Source organism: Lagenorhynchus albirostris, chromosome 9, assembly GCF_949774975.1.
Source record: "Lagenorhynchus albirostris chromosome 9, mLagAlb1.1, whole genome shotgun sequence".
Classification (NCBI taxonomy): Eukaryota; Metazoa; Chordata; class Mammalia; order Artiodactyla; family Delphinidae; genus Lagenorhynchus; species Lagenorhynchus albirostris.
Genome location: NC_083103.1, coordinates 250,065 through 269,420, shown reverse-complemented (window position 1 = coordinate 269,420; position 19,356 = coordinate 250,065). Strand labels below are relative to the sequence as shown.

Genomic DNA, 19,356 nt, shown 5'->3' with positions numbered 1-19,356 from the left:
AGCTCCCACTTTCCTGTGAAGTGACGAGTCTTTGAAGATCTTCAAGGATCTGTGGACAAGGCGCTCTGAGCCATCAAGGCCGTCAAGGCCCTCGTGGTGCCACGGCCTCACTCCTCCTCGTGATCAGATCTGGGAGGAAACCACAACTCTTCTCTTCATTCTCCTGTCTCCGTTAATTGAATCACCTGACAATTCAAGAGCCTGTCCGTGACTTCTACTTGACACGGTCTCTTCCTCTTAATGAAAGGTGTGATCTCAACATTCTTCTGTTGTATTTCGTGCCTCAATGTCTGAATAATTTCTGTTGATTTCAGTGCTCATCTCCAGCACTTTTGTTTCATATTTCGGTATTTAAAATTTCCCCCAGTTCTTTAACAAGTAAATTTAAGGTGGGGGACTTCCCTGGCTGGTCCAGTGGTTAAGACTCCGTGCTTCCAGTGCAGGGGGTGCGGGTTCGATCCTGGGTCGGGGAACTAATATCCCACATGCCACATGGCACAGCCAAAACATAAATAAATAAATAAATAAATAAATTTAAGGTGGCAAAGTCAATGTCCTTCATATTTGTGCAAATCAGGAAGATATAATTTTTTACTGATATTGAAATATTGCAAAACATCTGTCCAAATGCAGTTAAGATGGCATATTCCTAACTCAGCTCTTCCACAGCCAGATGCCAGGTGATGCCCGCAGCTGCCTGTGCTCCATGCCACAGGGGGCGCATAATAGGGAGATACTGGAGTGGGAAGAGGCTGATTGAGTTAAAATGCTTTGTTCTGACAAATCTTACAACACATGTTGAAGAAACCCACTGCTAGGGTCCCTCCTGACGCCTGGAGGGGCTCAGGTGAGTGAGGGGTGCCAGGCTCCGCACTAAGTTGGCACCTCCCCCAGCCCCCGGCCCTCGGCAGCTGACCCTGACCCCCTAAGGAGCTTTCCTTTACCTGGTTGACCATGAAGGTGGGAATCTGTCCAGGGTCGGCCCTGGGCCTCCTCCCCACGGCTTTAAACACCCACCAGGTTGCCATGGCCTCCCTCCACTCAGGCATCTCAAAGCTGTCAATAAATCCCCGGGTATCTCATGGGCACCCCCAAATCCACATCACCGAAATAACTCCTCCCACTGCAAGGTGGTCTTTCCTCAGCCCACCCCCGCATAAGCTGCCCTACTGTGTGCTCAGCTACTGAGGCTGATGCCGGAGTGACCCCTCCTCTCATGCCAACAGCCAGCCTGTCACCACGCTCGTCAACTATGCCTTCAGAGCACCGTGACTCCTGCCCTTCTCTTCCCACTGGACACCCTGGCCTGACCACCTCCACAATTACCCCTGATGGGTCTCCTGCTCTCGGGATAGAACCTAAGCCCTGCTCCAGGGGCCATGAGGCCATCCACACAACTTGCCGGAACTAAGGGGGCTCCCAGGTGCTGGGGGCTCTGAGGGGAGGGGGGACTGCGGGGGCTGGGGGGGCTCCGGGGGAACAGGTGTGCGCCTCGAAGTCCGTGTTGGGGGAATGCAGGAGAGGGAGTCTTGCTCCACTCGGCTACTCCTCCTTTCTGCCTCGGGCCGTGGGCCTGTGGTGGAGCTTCCATGGCCATCCTACAGCTGCCCCAGCCCTGAGCTACTACGGCAGCATAGATGGTGTCCACCTCTGACCTAGATGAGGATGCTAAACGCCCCTCTGGGTAAGCCTCTGTGCAGTGGGCATTCCGTGATGTCAGCCGCAGTTCAGGATCTGGCCGGTGTGAAGGCAGAACATGAGCCTCAGAGAGCACTGCCCCCCATTCTGCCAACGCTGCCGCACCACTAATTCCCTTGTGCTCAGACGGCCAGTCAATTTAGCCAATTCCTCCTCTTCCCCCAGATGGGCTCCCTTGCCCCGCCCCCCCATCACGTGAGGTCATTCTGGACACTTCCTGCGCCTCCACCTCCGGCCCCTCCCACAGCGCCCCTTCCAGGAAGCCCCAGCCACCCCACACCTGGCTCTGCCTCCCTCCCCTCCTCCTTCCCACCCAATGCCAATTTGGGGGGCTGCCCTGATCCCCCACGTGGCCCCCTAACTGACCTTCATCACGGCCATGCTGCACCTGGAGCCCAGAGTGGTCTCTGTGCCACTGAATAAGTGGGCAAGTGGTATCTCAGAGCATATCTCATTTCAGTTAAAAAAGTAAGTCAATGTAATATTTCTCACACATTGGTGTCATTAACAGCTCCAGTAAATCCTTGTGTCTCTTTTCTAGTCTTCTCCCCAAGAGGGCAGGGTATCTCAGCCTGCATACCTGGTGTCTATGCTGAGTTGCTAACTCTAAATCAGGAACTCCTACATGCAAAGATAATGTGGTCATATCTATTCTCAGGAATATTTCTGTGCTTCCCAAGGGCTTGGAGTATAAACCCAAGTACAGGTTGCATTTCATACTCTTGAAAAGAGGGAGGTGGCCCCATTTCCTGGGATGGTGGAATAGAGGGTTCAGGTCAACCCTCTGCTGAGAAGTAAAGAGCTGGGAACAGTATCAAGACAAAACCCATACACCTCTTAGAACTCCTACCAAGACAGTGAGGAATTGTGGGGCTAAGACCCAGAAGAGGGCTCAGTCTGAGAGACGAGTCACCAGGAGTGTCTGTTGATTTGGAGACAGCAGCTGTGAGGCTGAAAAGCTGATCAAAACTTGCTACAGAGCCCAGGGGCTGTGGTAAGAAGGGTGGCCAGTGAACCCTTCAGGTTCGGGTTGGACCCTGGAAGAGCTATACACTAGAGCCAGAGTGAGCAGGAAAGAGATACGCCCCTGTAAGAAGCAAAGCTCAGCTTCAAGCGATCCCAACCCGTCAGGATGAAGGTGACCTGACGATTGCCTGTGCTCCTAGCCTGGCAGTCTGCTCCAACAGAAGATAATATCATCAGTGTGTCATCCAATCATCAAGTTCTTTATGATTTCTTAAATATAAAATGTGCAACACTCAATCAAAAGTAACCAGGCATTATCAGGAAATAAGATGTGATGAAGAAGAACAGGCAATAGAAACAGACCCAACAGAGGTGCAGATAATGGAGCTATTAGACAAGGACTTTAAAAGAAATACACTTGGACTTCCCTCGTGGTGCAGTGGTTAAGAATCCTCCTGACAATGCAGGGGACAAGGGTTCGAGCCCTGGTCCGGGAAGATTCCACATGCCGCGGAGCAACTAAGCCCATGCACCAAAGCTACTGAGCCTGCGAGCCACAACTACTGATGCTGCATGCCACAACTACTGAAGCCTGTGTGCCTAGAGCCTGTGCTCCGCAATGAGAAGCTACCTCAATGAAGAGTAGCCCTCGCTCGCCGCAACTAGAGAAAAGCCCGCACACAGCAACAAAGACCCAACACAGCCAAAAAAAAATAAATAAATTTATTATTAAAAAAAAAAAGAAATACATTTAATGTACTCAAGGAGCAAAAGGCAAGATTAACAGATGTGGGGAGGGGGAGACCTGGAAACAAAAACAAACAAATGAAAATTCTAAAAGAAATAAATAGAATAACTAAATTTAAGGACTCAATGGATAGTTTTGACAGCAGATCTAAAGATAAAGAGAGAATCGGTGAACCAGAAGGCAGGTCAAAAGAAATTATGTAGACCGAAACAGAGTCAAAGGATATAAAATCTAATAAAAAGCATAAGAGACATGTGGGTACAGTGGAAAGATCAAGCATATTTATTATTTATTTATTTATTTAAATAAATAAATTGGGTTGGGTCCTCGTTGCTGCGCGCGGGCTTTCTGTAGTTGCGGCGAGTGGAGGGCTACTCTTCATTGTAGTGCGTGGGCTTCTCATCGTGGTGGCTTCTCTTGTTGTGGAGCATGGGCTCTAGGCGCATGGGCTTCAGTAGTTGTGACATATGGGCTCAGTAGTTGTGGCTCGCAGGCTCAGTAGTTGTGGCACACGGGCTTAGTCGCTGTGTGGCATGTGGGATCTTCCTGGACCAGGGCTTGAACCCGTGTCCCCTGCATTGGCAGGCGGATTCTTAACCACTGAGCCACCAGGGAAGCCCTCAAGCATATTTTTAATTGATTCTAGATGAAGAGCAGAGAGTGAGGCATCCAAAATATCTGAAGAAATAAGAGCTGAGACTTTCCTGAAACTGATGAAAGATATCAAGCTACAGATTCTAGAAGCACAGTGAGGAACAAAAAGGATAAATACAGGGAAAAACACATCCAGGCACAGTATAGTAAACCTGCTGACTGAGAATAAAGAGGAAAGCTTTAAAGTACCCAGGAAGACATGTCATCTTCAAAGGAGTGACAATAAGAGTGACAGAAAGTATGGAAACCAGAAGACAATGGAATAACATCCTCAGAATGCTAACAGAAATAAATGCCAACCTATACATCTATACCCAGTGAAAATGTCCCTGAAAAATAAAGAATGCACAGAAAAATTTTCAGAGAAACAAAACCTGGCAGAATCCAGTTTCCTGGTTTCACCAGGAAACCCATACCAAATGAAATACTAGAAGGTGTTCTCCATGGAGAAAAAAAAAAAAAAGTGACCCCAGATAGAAGTTTGAAAATGCTAGGATTGAAGAGGGACCGAGTTTGATCCCTGGTTGGAGCACTAACATCCCGCAGCCATGCAGGAAAGAGAGAAAGGAAGGAAGGAAGGAAGGAAGAAAAGGACTCAACCAGGTGAATCAGGTAAGTTCAAAAATAACAAGAATGACATAACTTCCAGTGAATCCCAAAGGGCCCCCCACTGTGGCCAGCACATGTATGGTGGTAAACTGCACCCTCAACTTTGGGGGGTGTCTCAAAATTGACAAATACCGGTGAGAAAATGAGGGGAAAGGCACTTCCAGACCTTCCTTCCCCTCCTCAGGTGTTTTACTCAGCTTTCAATTTTATGTCCTTTGGCTGGGCACCACTTGTTTCATTCAGTCTGTGGACACCTGGCCACACCCCTCACCAGCTCCAGTCCCCGCAGGTAACCCTCTCTGGCCTGGTGCAGATAATGGAGCTATTAGGCAAGGACTTTAAAAGAAATACACTTGGACTTCCCTGGTGGCGCAGTCCTTCCCCTCCCGAGTTTCCTTCCATCAGGGATTTCTGTCTGCTCTACTCACTGTTGAATCCTCAGCAGCTACAACACAGCCAGGCACACAGGAGTTACTAAATATTTAGGAAGAAATGCATTTAGGTGAGGCACGAATTGTTAACATTCATTGACAGTATTAGATGAATGAAACATTACCTATAGATTACAAACGTTGCCTTAATTAACAGAGTTGCCACTTTCTTCCGAAACCAACTGTCTGTGTCTGTGTCTGACTCTCCAGCTCTAGTTGTCGGTGCTCGCAGAATCCCGACACTCAGACTTTGCTCCAAGTCAGAGAACCGACCCGCTGCACGCCACGTTAATGTCACGGCCCGGGCCCTGCTAGGCCTCATCCTCACCGGGTCCGACTTTCGAGGCCCACCTACGGCACGCGCGGGTCCGCCCATCAGTTTCAGCCGGGCTGGAGGCGGTGAGGGCGCCTTGGGGGACCACCGCTGGCCCCGCCCCACCCGCCGGCCCCGCCCCACCCGCAGGCCCGCCCCTGTCCGCAGGTCCGCCCCTGTCCGCCCGCCCACAGGCCCCGCCCCTAGAGGCCCCGCCCACCTCCTGCTGCCTCGCCGCAGCGAGGCCCCGCCCCACCGCTGGTCCTGACACCGCCCCCCCGGTCGGAAGTAGGCCGTCTCCCTCCCGGTCAACAGGCCAGGGACAGTTCGTTGTCGTGTCTAGGTCAGTCACTCCCTAGGTCCATCATCGGGTGGGCCAAACAGACGGCCGACCAGTCCGGGGTCAGTCCTTACCGGCGCCGGTCTTGGTCGGGCCGCGCGTGGACGCACGCCGGGCGCCACTGAGGCCACGCAGCCCGGGGAGACGCGCGCGCGCCAGCGTGGGGCGAGGGGTCCCCTGGGCGGGGGGTCAGCCCCACTCCTTGGGCCTGTGGGGCGGGTCCTGTCGGGGGCGGGTCCAGTGAGGCGGGTCCGCGCGGGCCGAGGCCGCGGCACCGCCCAGGGAACGTCGGCGCGCTCCGATGACGTCAGGGCGTCCGAGTTCGCCTCTGCGTGTGCGCGCCGCCGCCGGCCGTCCTCCCGGGGCACTCTAGGACCTCCGGCGCGGGGCGCTGGTTCTGCGCCTGCGTGGCCTGCGTCCTGGTGGTCTGCTCTTTGGCGCCGAGCAATCTACACCAGCAAGGGCTGGCTCAGCCAGACTTTCCTTCTCAAATTGAGTAACCCCCGACCTTATTCCCCAAAAGAACCGATCCCCAGGAAGGACAGACAGCCCTGGCAGAGAGCACTCGACCGGGTGGCGCCCATAGGGTGCTGGGCCTTGGGATGGCCATGTGTCCGCCCTGCAGTTCTGTCCCGTTAGGTCACCCGAGTGACCCGGGGTAGCTGGGTGGGCAGCTCCTGTGGGAAAGAGGACATAAGTGGGACAGCACCTCGAGGGCCGCGAGTTCGGGTTGTCACAAGGTCTGGCTGAGACAGTCTAAATGTCAGCTTGTGGAGATTGGTTGAGTAGATTGAATACACTCGAACGGTGACAGTGTGCCCACTAAAGGTTAGCTTCCATGCATATCTATTCACGTACGTGTATATTCGTGTATACATATCTATTCTTAGATGAGAAATATAGCAGCTCCCTAATGCATTAGTTTCTTACTGCTACTGTAGTTGAGTTGCTACAGACTAGATATTTTACAATTCTGGAGGTCAGAAGTCAGAAATGGGCTTTAGGGGGTTAAAAATCAACGTATCCACAGAATGGTTCCTTCCAGAGGCTCCAGGGGAGAATCTAGTTCTTGGCCTTTTCTAGCTTCTAGAGGCTGATTGTCTCCATCTTCAAAGCGCAGCCACTCCAACCTCTGCTTCCATTGTCACTTCCTCTCTGATTTTGACCCTTTTGCCTCTCTTTTAAGGACCCTCAGGATTACATTGGGCCTATCCAAGTAATCAAGGACAGTACCCCCATCTCAAGATTCTTAACTTTGTCATATCTGTAGAGACCCCTTTGCCATCTATGGTAACTATTGACAGGTTTGGGGATTAGGACGTGGTCATCTTTGGGGGCCATTATTCTGCCTACTATTGCTTATATTTCATTTTTATTTTTAAAACTGTGTATTGTGTGTACAGGAGGAGCAGGGGCAGATACACAGATGTCAGATCATTTGTCTCTGGAAGATGGGCATTCTTGGGCCTTTTTTTTTTATCTCTTCTGGTTTTTCTACAAAAAGCACATACTGCTCCTGTGATAAAAATCATGTTAAAGTTGGTTGGCATGCCAGTGCACCCAGAGGCCTCTTTCTGCCCCCTCCCCTCTCCCTGCTGCATCCTCACCCACCCCAGCCTGCAGGAGTTTCTGCCAGAAACCCAGCACCACGCTCATCCTCCTGCATCAGGGTGGGGGAGAGCTGCGCACTGTCTTCACTCGACAACTTGTCAACTTGCACTTGCTCTGCGGGAGCTCATGGTGTCGGGCGGGGGTGGGTGTCTGTGCCTTGGGGGCCCAAACCTGCGAAGCCACTGGTCTCTCCAGGACCCCTGGCCCCACGTTGGTGGCCCTGACCCCTTACAAACTACACAAGCAAGGACTGGCCCCGCCGGATATTCTCCCCAAGTTGAGTAACCCTTCCTTTATTCCCACAACGAACCAGCCCCCAGGCAACTGGTCAGCTCCCTGAGGTTCCTTTGTTAAATTTAGAGATCTTGGTTGGTTTCAATAACTGACCATCTGGGCCACATGTGCTTTTCTCTTCTGCTGCTGTAAATTCCAGCTCTGATTTTTTTTGTTTTTTTTGTTTTTTTTTTTGCTGTACGCGGGACTCTCACTGTTGTGGCCTCTCCTGTTGCGGAGCACAGGCTCCGGACGCGCAGGCTCAGCGGCCATGGCTCACGGGCCTAGCTGTTCTGCGGTGTGTGGGATCTTCCCGGACCGGGGCATGAACCCGTGTCCCCTGCATCGGCAGGCGGACTCCCAACCACTGCACCACCAGGGAAGCCCCAGCTCTGATGTTTTAAGTTTACCAATAGTGAGCCTGCGAAACCCTAGGCCGCCAACCTTGACTCCAGTTAAAGCAGAACCCTAGCCGCCTGCCCCCAACCCCCCGCCCCCTCCCCATCTCGCTCTGTGGCCCCAGGTATGCCATGTGCATTCCAACACATGTGAGTAATAAACCTTTTTTTTTCCCAAAGCTTCCTAATGGTCTTTGTTGAAGGCTGCCTTGCAATCACAAGGGCAAGTCCAGCCACGACACTGGTTATGGCTAGGCCAAGAGGGGCGCAAAACAGGTGTGTTATGAAGCCTTTAACCATCTTCCTACTGGTAGACATTTAGATTGTTTCCAGGTTTGGACAGTTGCAAAATGCTGCAAAAAGACATTTTGAACATGTCTCCTAAGCTCATGCATGAATATTCCTCTTGATCGATACACAGAAATGCAGGGGTGTGTAGTGTTTTACATAAGCCAGATGCCACGCTTGTTGCCCGAAAGACGTTTCGCCTTGTGGTGAGTGTTGAGCCAAAAGACACAGCCAAGCCACAGATCCGGAAAGGAAGGGTTTATTTCTGGCTGCAAGTAAGGGGAACACTGGGGATCTTCTCCAAAGCAGTGTCTCCCCGCAGAGTCCTGGGTTCATTTGATTGAAGTCAGGAGGGTCAGAAAAGGTCATCTTCACCCCTTAGATTCCGGTAGGTCTGGTGGTTGCGGCTTCAGGCTAATCGTCACCATTGAAACAGAACCGGGAGTCTTTACAACTGGAACATTATTTTTGCTGTTGTTACTTCTCTTGTCTGATTACAGTCGTTTGTTTCTGCGTTCTTTTGTTCCCTTAAGATCATCAATTACTGAGACCTGTTCAAGGGCAAAGCATTGTGGCCCAGCTTAGATCACAAAACGGCTTAGGCCAAAAAATGGCTTCTGTTAAGAAAGCCATGCCTGGTTCTCTCTCCCAGGAAACCTACCGTATCTGCTTACACACTGACGCATTTCATCACAGCCAAGACAGATAGTTTCCATCTTTTCCTGTGTGGCAGCAAAAAGAAGTGTCTCAGATATTCGATTTCTGTGCTTTGGGAAACTCCCACGTACTGCCTGCTGGTGGGAGGGCGCAGAGAAAGCCCCGACGGCCTCTGTCTCCTTGGGGGTGGTCGGGGCTCCCCGCGCCTGCGCCCGCATCTCCGCCTGACGCCTCCTCCCCTCAAGGTGGCCTGCCCCCGTTCTGGGCGACAAAGTGGAAAATCAAACTGGGACGTCAACTTTTACCCCAGAGTTCAGCGGAAAGCGGCGAAGGCTTAGCTGTGGGCGCTGGCTCGGCGCGCGTCTCAGAAAAAGACCCGGGGCCAAGCCGGGGAGGGATGGAGGGATGTCGGGCGGGCCCTTCCCAGGGTCTAGTGTCCTCCAGCCGGGGTTCGGTCGGCGAGGGCGACCTGGCGCGGGGCTCTGGGCCCGCCCGGCCCCCACTCTCCAAGGCCCCGCCCCAGGACGTGACCCCACCCCCTGCCCGGGCGGAAGACGCAGCTCTGCTCTCTGGTCTGCGGTGGAGGCCTAAGAGGTGAGGTCCGGGGTCGGGACAGAGCGGGAGCGGGCCGGCGAGGGGGGCGCGGCGTTTTGGGGGTCCCCCAGCCGCTGACCGCGTGGCGGACGGTCCCCGGACCCGAGAAAGTGCGGGGGCCGGGGGCGCGGGGAGCCCTCTCCGCGCTTCTGAGCGGCCCGCCTCTCCCTGGAGAGGCCCCGGCCCGACCCCGCGCTGACCTCCGACCCCCGGACACATGCGGAGCCTCGGGCGGGCGTGGAGGGCGGCGGCGGCGGCGGGCTGCTCCGCGCGGACCCCGGCGCGCCCCTGCCTCCCGCCACCCCCCGCGCCTCGCAGAGGTAACCAAGCTGCGCCGGTAGCGGGGGGCGGGCCGCGGGCACCGCTCCAGGGAAGGCCCGGGCCGGATGCTGAGGCGGAGAAGACGCAACTCCTGGTTTCCGGCGCGGTCTTGCGCAGCGCCCTGTCCCCGCACTTGGAAGCATTAATTAGGGGCCGTTGTTGAGATCCTGGATCCGCAACTTGGGGCCTGGGGAGCAGCCCAGCTGGTGGGGGTCCTGATTGCCAGGGAGGCCGTGGGCCGGACATGTGCTTGTTCCTGTCCAGATCAGGCACCGTAACTGGGGGCTTGTGAGGAAGGCTGTACACGCGGCATCTTTGCGGGATGTTAACACTTTTACATGGGTTCTCAAAGGGATCCGTGTCCTCTGGAGGCTAAGACGCCCGCAGGCCAACCAAAGGGATACTCTGGGTCTAGTCAAGTCTGGGGGCTTGGGGGGCGCAGCTGCCGGGTATCAGTTTCCTACTCTGGAGAGGCGAGTCCCCTAATGTCACACTGGATTCTGGGAGGGAGCAGCCGGGGGGAGCGGTGTCGGGGCTGGAGATCCTCAGGGGCCCCTCCCCCTGATCCCTCTCTCGCGATGACTGAGGGTTTTGAGTCAGGGTTTGGGTGGCCACACCCTGGGCTGGGGGTGGGTGGCAGGCCTGGTTTTGCTCACGTGCTCTGGCCAGTGGGCTGGGCGGTGTCTCCCTGGGATGGCCCTTCCCTGGGATGGTACGGGAAGTGGCCAGTTACCCGTGCCCTCGCCTCAGTTTCTTAGTAGGCCTCTCTGCTGGGACATGAACACGCGAATCCGAATCTTACCTGATCATTGGCACCAGGGGCCTCCCAGGAGGAATGTACCTAGAGCCTTTGCCTGGGCTGGCCCTCCTCCCCGCTGTGGGCTTGAACCAGCCGGGGCCCGGCAGGGGGCATGCCCTCTTCAGCAAGGCCGGGGCTGTGCCAGGCACGGACACAAACATGAGTGAAGCATTGTTCTCAGGAATCTGGGGGTTTCGGGGAACCGGGAACCTCACATGGGTCTGAGTCATCCTGTCTCCAGAGACCTGGAAAGGCATGGCTTCCAGGCGTGGGTGTTTACTGAACTTCCTGTTGCTCTTGACTGAAAGCCCGCTCCCTGCCCCACTCCCGGGCACCCCCCAGCTCACGGCTGCCGCTGGGTTCCTCTCCTGCTGGCCCCCCCTTCAGGGCCACAGTCGGCACCCGCCCGGGGCTCTGGTTACTCATTTGTTCAGGCGCTGTGTGTGGCCCTGGTGAGGCTTCAGGGCCTGTGACCTCCCATCCCAGACCTGCTGGCCAGAGTCCTCCCTCTTTTCTCAGCCTGCTTGGTGGACTGGCTTCTTTGTGGGCTGGTCCCTGGGCTGAGCCGGGGTTGGGCAGAGGACGTGTCCTGTCCAGAGTCCCAGGCCCAGAAGGGGCTCATGGAAACAGGCGCCCCGGGCGGCCACCCATGAAGGCACCATCCGGCGCGCAGGTCGCTGGACCTGGGGTCCCCGCCCCGCCTTCTCTGTCCTGGCCAGGGCGCTTGTGGCTGGTACCCCTCAGGAACTGCCGGCTGACCACCTGACAGGGCTGCTTCAGGGCAGTGAGGCCTCAGGTGCTGGCATCCTGGGTGCGTCTGGCTTTGTGGATGCCGGCCAGGTGGGGCTGTGTGCTGCCTTCCTGTTCTCGGAGGGGAGAAGTCACAGATTGGGGCCCCTGCGCCCTCCTGGCTGGGGTCTGCACACTGTCCGGGCCCACAGGCGCCACCTCTCCCCGCCCCCCGCCACCTGTCCTTGCTGGCAAGGCAGAGGCAGGGCTTCGGGCGGTGAGCGCCGGTCTCCCCTTCCTCGGGTGGGAGGTGCCCAGGAGGCTGGGGGGTGAAAGCGGCCTCTGTCCCCGCAGCCACGTCCCCCAGCTCTGCGGTCCGTGGCAGTCTTTGCCCGGGAGCCCTCTCCCATTTCTGCTTCTGGAGGCTGACGTGGATAAAGGTGCTGAAGAAGGGAAACAAAGCAGGCGGTGAGGCTGTGGCTTCTCCTGGAATGTCCCCTGGGGTCCTGTTTGGACGTCTTCCGTCCACTGGATCTCTGGCCTGTCAGACCTTGAGAGTTTGGCTGAAATCCTCTCCTTCTCCCCTGCCTGTGTCTAGGCAACACCTCGCCTCCCACCATGAAGCTCGACATCCAGTGTGAGCAGCTGAGTGACGCCCGGTGGACAGAGCTCTTGCCTCTGATCCAGCAGTACGAGGTGGTCAGGTAGGACCAGCCGTGCCTGCGTCCCCGGGGTCATCACCCCGCAGGGGGTGAGGGGTGCTCCCAGGTCACTTCACTTACAGAAGCGTGATGTAAATTTTGTATGATTTTCACGTGGCATAAAATGTGACTCCTTTTGTATTTTGTTCCAACCGTTTGAATGTAAACCCATTCTGGCCCAGGCCTGGTGGGCAGAGCAACCTGGCCCAGGGTCTCCTCCGCTCGTCCCCTTCCCCTGGAAATGCAGTCGCCACAGCCAGCTCTTGTGGGCACTGCCTGTCCTCTGCCCCTGCCGGGCTGCGGGCTGGGAATCCAAGTCCAGGCTGACTTCTGCTGTTGAGGCCCTCAAACCCGCAGGTTCCTCAGGGCTCACGAGCAAGAGATGAGTGCCTGCCTGCTTATCTTTTTTTTTTTGGATTTAAAAATATTTTATTTTTGAATAGGTAAGACATATGGTACAAAATCAAAAAGACACAAAAGGGAATACAGTGAAAAGTCTTACTCCTGTGCCCAGTCCACTCTGTTGCCCTCTGCATCAACTACCCTTGTTTCTAAGAATTTAGCCCCCAGGTATAATTCCGTAGATATAATGTGAAATAACATATGCACAAGAATGTTCATTACAGCATTATTTTTAATAGCAAAAGATAGGAAACAATGGAAATATCCATTAATAGGGGACTGATTAAATCAGTTATGATACATCTGTTCAGTGGAGAAGTATACGGTTATAAAATAGCATGAGACAGCCCTTGATGTGCAAGTGTGTATTAAGTAAAAAAAGTGCAGAACAGCATGCACAGTATGCCATTTGTGTTTCTAATACAAGGAAGCATGTGTATACGCGTGAGTATCTTGGGAAGGGCCAGCAGGAAGGCGAGGGCTGGGAGGAAGAGCAGTGGGAACAGCGTTTAAGAAGGTGCAGTGCCCGAAGGGTACACTGAGGAATGGTGAGCTCTCCGAAGTACGGCGTGTGCGGCGGAGCGGCAAGGGCGAGGTTAGCAGATTTCCAATTCTTTTCCCCTCGGTTTTAGACAAATAGCAATAGCAGCGTAGGCTTCACTTTGTTGTATAACCTTCCTTTTTCCCTTAATCTATTTTGGAAATCTTACCCAGGCATTTAGAGCCACTTTTTTTTCTTATTAGGGCTCCAAAGCAATTAATTGCTTCTAACCTTTTGTTATTATAAACAATGCTATAATAAATAGCTTCTTACATGTGTCATTTTACTTTTTTTTTTTAACACCTTCATTGGAGTATAATTGCTTTACAGTTTCTGCTTTATAACAAAGTGAATCAGTTGTACATATATATATGTTCCCATATCTCTTCCCTCTTGAGTCTCCCTCCCTCCCACCCTCCCTATCCCACCCCTCTGGGTGGTCACAAAGCACCGAGCTGATCTCCCTGTGCTATGCGGCTGCTTCCCACTAGCTATCGGTTTTACGTTTGGTAGTGTATATATGTCCATGCCACTCTCTCACTTTGTCACAGCTTACCCTTCCCCTCCCTGTGTCCTCAAGTCCCTGCTTATCTTTCTTCTTTTGAACTTACTTGAAATAGTTTTATGGAATAGTTTTATGGAAGGTTTATGGAAGAGTCACAAAGACAGTGCAGGGTCCCCCATGCCCCGTCGCCTGGGGCGCTGGTCAAAGCGAAGAGCCCAACACGGCCGCCTTGACTCATGTCACTGGCTTTTCCGTGCGTGTCCTCTCCTGTTCCCGGCTCGTGCGGGACCCGCCACGGCATCATCGCCACGTCTCCACGGCCCCTCCTGTCTGTGATGGTCCCTCCGTCCCGCCTTGTCCTTGGCCGCCTGCCTCTGGGGTCCGCTCACTTGGGCTCAGGTGAAAGGGCCTCTGGCGTCTTCTCAGGGTCGAGTCACACGTTTTGGCCACAGACAACACAGAAATGACGCTGTGTCCTGCCTGGCGTATCGTATCGTGGGAGGTGTTGTCACAGCGGTGCCATGTGGTCACCCCTAATGGTCGCCGTGACCACCTGATGCGGGTGCCTGCCACTTCTCGGCGTGACACCCCTTCAGACTCTGCTCACGTCCTGTTTCTGCTCGGACTTTTTGCCTGTTGATCGTCGCAGCTGTTGGTGGGTTTTTGGCCTGAAGTGTTCCTGGGACTCTGCCTCACTGGGGTTTTTAATTTTTTCATTCCTTCCACATTTATCACTTGTCATTCTCTGAGGAAGAGCTGGCTTTCCTTCCACCTGTATTGACTCAGTGGTTCACTTAATCGGTGGACGTGATCCTGGGTCAGGGTTTGGCACGTTCCACGCTGGCCTCTCCGAGCCTCTTCAGCCGGGCTCTGCCCTCGAGCTGCCGCCTCCAGGTTTGGTTTCTCTCCTGGGGGTGGAGGGGCACTTGTGCCCGCTGACCGTGTCCCGGGGAAGATGCGGAGATACGCGTCCATATAGGCGCCAGTATCTTTAACAGTTTTTACGAGACGATCCATGCGCTTTTTCTCTTTCATTTTAAGATGTGTTGGTTGTGACCCACCTCGTCGAGTTCTTGGCCCAAGAATGGGTCACAACCTGCTGTGTGAAGTGACTGAGTGTCTGTCTGCAGGCTGGACGACTGTGGCCTCACGGAGGTGCGGTGCAAGGACATCGGTTCCGCGCTCCGGGCCAACCCCTCCCTGACGGAGCTCAGCCTCCGCACCAATGAGCTGGGCGACGGCGGCGTGCACCTGGTGCTCCAGGGCCTGCAGAGCCCCACCTGCAAGATCCAGAAGCTCAGGTGAGCCATGCCGGTCACTCCTGGGCTCTGGGCCCTGAGGCACACCTGAGCCCTCTCGCGGCCCCCACCCCGCATCTCCTCCTGCAAGGCCGGCTGCCTGGCCTCCCCCGTGGGGATGTGTGTGGTGGCGGCAGTTCTGTGTCCGCCTTGCTTGGGCTCCGGCAGATGGAGGGTGGCTCGTCTTGCGTGGGAGCCGCAGCCGGCTCGTGGGGCCCGCTGACGGCCACGTGTGTCCAGCCTCCAGAACTGCTGCCTGACGGAGGCCGGCTGCGGGGTCCTGCCCGGCGTGCTGCGCTCCCTGTCCACCCTGCGGGAGCTGCACCTCAGCGACAACCCGCTGGGTGACGCCGGCCTGCAGCTGCTCTGCGAGGGGCTCCTGGACCCGCAGTGCCACCTGGAGAAGCTGCAGTGAGTGTGCACCCCACCCGGGGCCCTGAGGTGCCCGCACCCACCCGTCCCCTGGGTTTCGGCTGTCTGCCCTGGGCAAGCCCCCTCCCCAGCTCATCGGCTGCAGGGAGCTTCGAGGAGGGGCTCTTCCCTGAGGCTGGGGTTGTGGCCTCTGAAAGCAGCTGGCAGCTGGCCTGTGACCCCGAGTGAGCACACAGACGGGGTCAGCCACAGAGGGAGGAAGCCAAGCCGGAAAGCCCCAGCTCGGGCTGGGTGTCTTTCTCCTGGGTCTCTGGGCACCCGCCACCCAGGGAGATGGCCCCTCGGCCACTGCCGTGCTGTCACCGCCAGGCAGCCGTCCGGTCTCCGCAGGCCTCACGGCTGGGGTGGGAAAGGAGACCCAGACCGGTGCCCCCTGGGCCAAGCCGCATTCCTGCGGCTGAGGGGCTGACTGCCCGCCCGCCCCCAGGCTGGAGTACTGCAACCTGACGGCCGCGGCCTGTGAGCCCCTGGCCGCGGTGCTCAGGGCCACACGGGACCTGAAGGAGCTCATGGTGAGCAATAATGACCTGGGCGAGGCTGGCATCCGGGAGCTGTGCCGGGGCCTGGCGGACTCCGCCTGCCAGTTGGAGGCACTCAAGTAAGCTCCGGGCTGGGGCTGGGGGGCAGGGCGGGGGCTGGGGGGGGCGCCCCAGCTCCTAGCGCCTCTCGTGCCCCCAGGCTGGAGAACTGCGGCCTCACGCCGGCCAACTGTAAGGACCTGTGTGGGATCGTGGCCTCCCAGGCCTCGCTGAACGAGCTGGACCTGGGCAGCAACCCGCTGGGCGATGCAGGCATCGCGGAGCTGTGCCCTGGGCTGCTGAGCCCCGGCTCCCAGCTCAAGACCCTCTGGTGAGCTGGCCTCCGGCTGGGCAGACAAAAACTTGGGGGTGGCAGGACGCGTTGGGAGCCTCTCTGTGCTGACGGGGGACTCACCTCTGTAGGCTCTGGGAGTGTGACATCACCGCCAGTGGCTGCAGAGACCTCTGCCGCATCCTCCAGGCCAAGGAGACCCTGAAGGAGCTGAGTCTGGCGGGCAACAGTCTGGGTGACGAGAGCGCCCGGCTGCTGTGCGACAGCCTGCTGCAGCCGGGCTGCCAGCTGGAGTCCCTGTGGTGAGGGGGCCCGCGTGGCACCAGGGGATGGGAGGGCCCATGCAGAGGATCCTGGGTGGCCCGGGGGGGCCAGCGCCGGGGGCTGGCGAGGTGCAGGTGCCCCCGGGGGCGGGGCGGGTGTGCGCCGAGGTGGAGCCACTGAAGACAGGCAGACTCGGTGGCGGGGGCGGGGCGCTGGCGCTCAGATCCCCAGGGCCCTCCCGGGGCACCCCAGTGGCGTGGGCCACGGTGGCCCCAGTCCCCGTCTGCCGCCCGCAGGGTGAAGTCCTGCAGCCTCACGGCCGCCTGCTGCCACCACTTCGGCTCGATGCTGACCCAGAACAAGCGTCTCCTGGAGCTGCAGCTGAGCAGCAACCAGCTGGGCGACTCGGGCGTCCGAGCCCTGAGCCAGGCCCTGTGCCAGCCCGGCGCCACGCTGAGGGTGCTCTGGTGAGCCTGCTGGGGGGCGCCCCGCCCGCCCGCGCGCAGGGCGGGGGCCGCGAGGACTCACACCCGCCCTCGCGCTCCATGATCAGGGCCCGGGCCCTGGTTGCACAGCCCCCTGGGGGCGCACCCTCCACCTGACCTCGGCCCTGCCCTCCGCCCAGGCTGGGGGACTGTGACGTGACAGACGGCGCCTGTGGAGGCCTGGCCTCGCTCCTGCTGACCAATCGCAGCCTGCGCGAGCTGGACCTGAGCAACAACGGCCTGGGTGACGCCGGCGTCCTGCAGCTGCTGGGCAGCCTGGAGCAGCCCGGCTGCGCCCTGGAGCAGCTGGTGTGAGTGGCCCTGGGGTGCGGGGGACAGGCGAGGCACACGGGGCGGGGTGGGGGGTGTTGCTGCTACCTCACCCCCTCCCTCCTGCAGCCTGTACGACATCTACTGGACGGAGGTGGTGGAGGAGCGCCTGCGGGCCCTGGAGGGGAGCAAGCCCGGCCTGCGGATCATCTCCTGACGCCCCTCCCCAGACGGCCCTCCTCCCACGAGGAGTCCTGGCTTTAACCGAGAGAAGAGCTTAAATCAGCTTATTTTTGGGAGAGCATTTTAGGCACTTTATTAAAACGCTTTTCTGGCAGGAGGGGTCTTTGTCTGTTCTCGTGGTCCCCGCGAGGCTCTGGTGTCAAGGGGGGCGATGTTTTCGTGAGCACCACAGACGTAGCAGCCTTAGGCAAGTCAAGTCGGGGGTCCGGGCCTGGTGGCGGCTGCGCCCAGCGGGGTCCTCCGTGGGGGTCCGGTCTGAGCTCCCCAGGTGCTGGCGGGGTCCTGCTCCTTGCGGCCTCGTAGGCCACCCCGTCCTACAGGCCTTCCCTGCCTCGGGTCTGTGAGGACGGCATCCCGCCTGCACTAAGGGGCACCAGAACGTGGCCCCTGGCCTCGGGGCCTGGCTCACCTTGGCCAGCAGCGTTGGTCATTGGCTGGCAGCGTGCTCGGACCTCCTGTGTGTGGGCCGGAAAGCCCGGCTGGGAGCTGCTCCCAGGGCCTGGCCGAGCCTGCTGACGGCTGGCTCCCGAGTGCTCTCCTGGTGGAGGCTGGAGCCCTGTGGACGTAAGGGCAGGGTCTGCTCCGTCTCACTGGCCTCGTCTGGCCGTGGGCGGACAGCGTAGGGGTGACCTGTCCTGAGCAGCACGATCAAGGTGTGACGCTGGGCAGCTTTCAGAGGGTCGGCGCCTGGGCAGTAACTTCCTGCCATCACGACGAAGCCCTGAAGGTACCCAGGGCCCCCAGAAGAGAGCAGGATTTGTGGAGGACTGGGTGGACCCGGGAGACGCTCCAGGGGAACCTGCACCCACCGTGGGCCAGAAACCGCTCCTGGGGGCCACGCCTGGGACCAGTGAGCAACACGGGCCTCCAGCCCTGCAGGGAGAGCACAGGCCACAGGAATGAGGTAATCTGGGACCAGAGCGACTGAACCCTGTGACGCCGAGAACCCCGGGTGGAGGTGGGCAGACAGGACACTTGGTGTCTCCGCAGTGTTGGGACAGGCGTCGGCCCTAAACCCAGATCAAAGGTGACACTCGGACAGCAGCAGGTGGGGTGGGGCACACTGAGGCCCCGGGTCACACCCCTGACGTGAGGAAGCCCGCGGAAGCCAGAGGCTGAGAAACTCAGCTCAACAGCACAACGCAAGAGCAGAGGGTGGGGTGGGGGCACAGGCACGCCGCTGTCCGTCCTCACAACCGCCGCCCTAGGTTTGAAATTCTCCCTAGAAATAGTTACGGGAAAATAAACTAAGGAAACAAGTCCACCACCAAGGCCCTGGCGCTCTGAGAGGCCCTGCCCTTGGGAAGGTCGGGAGTGTCACCCTTGCTCGGAAATCGGGGCGCTTCCCTTCGCCGGTGCGTGTGAAGCCTGAAGACAGTGTGCCGTCACCCACACCCCGCCCAGAACTAGCTCCCTGGGACCGGCCCGAGGGGCGGATGCAGCAGGAGGCGCCGGGGGGCCGGCGACCCTCGTGCCCTCTGGTCGTCTGCCAGGATAGGTGTCCAGCCCAAGTGGCTCCCAGCTGCCCTCTGGGCGGCACAGGGTGGGGCAGGGGCGAGGGGCAGCGAGGAGCTGCGGAGCTGCAGGCCGTCACCGTGGCTTTTATTTGTTCTGTTTGCTCGTGGGGGTGACCTCAACCCTGGGCCACAGAGACCCTCCCTCACGACCCACCCTCCTGACGGCGGGCACCAGGCCTTGGAGTCTCTGAGTCGACGTGCGGGCAGCCCTGTGCACGCACCTCCAGGTTGGAGGGTCAGATGGAAGCTCCCGAGGAAGCGGATCTGCCCCTTCCCAGCCACGCCAGGGCGTCCCTGGACGACCGTCCTTCACACGTGCCGCCAGAAGGTCGTGGGGGACCGGCGGGGCCCAGGGAGCGGAGAGGGGCACCGAGACGCTGCTGCCTGGGCTGGGCCGTCTGGGCACCAAGGCTCGGGGTGGCCAAGGCGGCGGGCTGACTGCACAGAAGGGGGACCAGC

The 19,356-nt window shown here is 57.8% G+C and overlaps 1 protein-coding gene and 1 long non-coding RNA gene across 6 annotated transcripts; one reads left to right on the top strand and one right to left on the bottom strand.

Annotated features, from left to right (window-relative positions):
- Positions 1–5,678: 5,678 nt before the first annotated feature.
- Positions 5,679–17,474, top strand: RNH1 (ribonuclease/angiogenin inhibitor 1). Of its 5 annotated transcripts, none has more exons than XM_060158057.1 (11): positions 9,369–9,580; positions 11,784–11,869; positions 12,028–12,133; positions 14,709–14,879; positions 15,117–15,287; positions 15,736–15,906; positions 15,987–16,157; positions 16,250–16,420; positions 16,679–16,849; positions 17,008–17,178; positions 17,267–17,474. In XM_060158057.1, the coding sequence occupies exons 1-11, from the start codon at positions 9,384–9,386 to the stop codon at positions 17,352–17,354; spliced, it is 1,674 nt and encodes a 557-aa protein (XP_060014040.1). In that variant the 5' UTR covers positions 9,369–9,383; the 3' UTR covers positions 17,355–17,474. The 5 variants fall into 5 exon arrangements, with proteins under 5 accessions (XP_060014039.1, XP_060014040.1, XP_060014038.1 ...); XM_060158053.1 differs by lacking the exon at positions 9,369–9,580 and adding an exon at positions 9,783–9,900 and having other exon boundaries at positions 11,784–11,897; XM_060158056.1 differs by lacking the exons at positions 9,369–9,580; positions 11,784–11,869 and adding an exon at positions 5,679–5,762.
- LOC132525484 (uncharacterized) lies at positions 8,571–9,774 on the bottom strand. The gene is made up of 2 exons (XR_009542254.1): positions 9,292–9,774; positions 8,571–9,051 (listed from the first exon to the last, which is right to left on the bottom strand). It is a non-coding gene; the product is annotated as an uncharacterized LOC132525484 (long non-coding RNA).
- Positions 17,475–19,356: the final 1,882 nt, after the last annotated feature.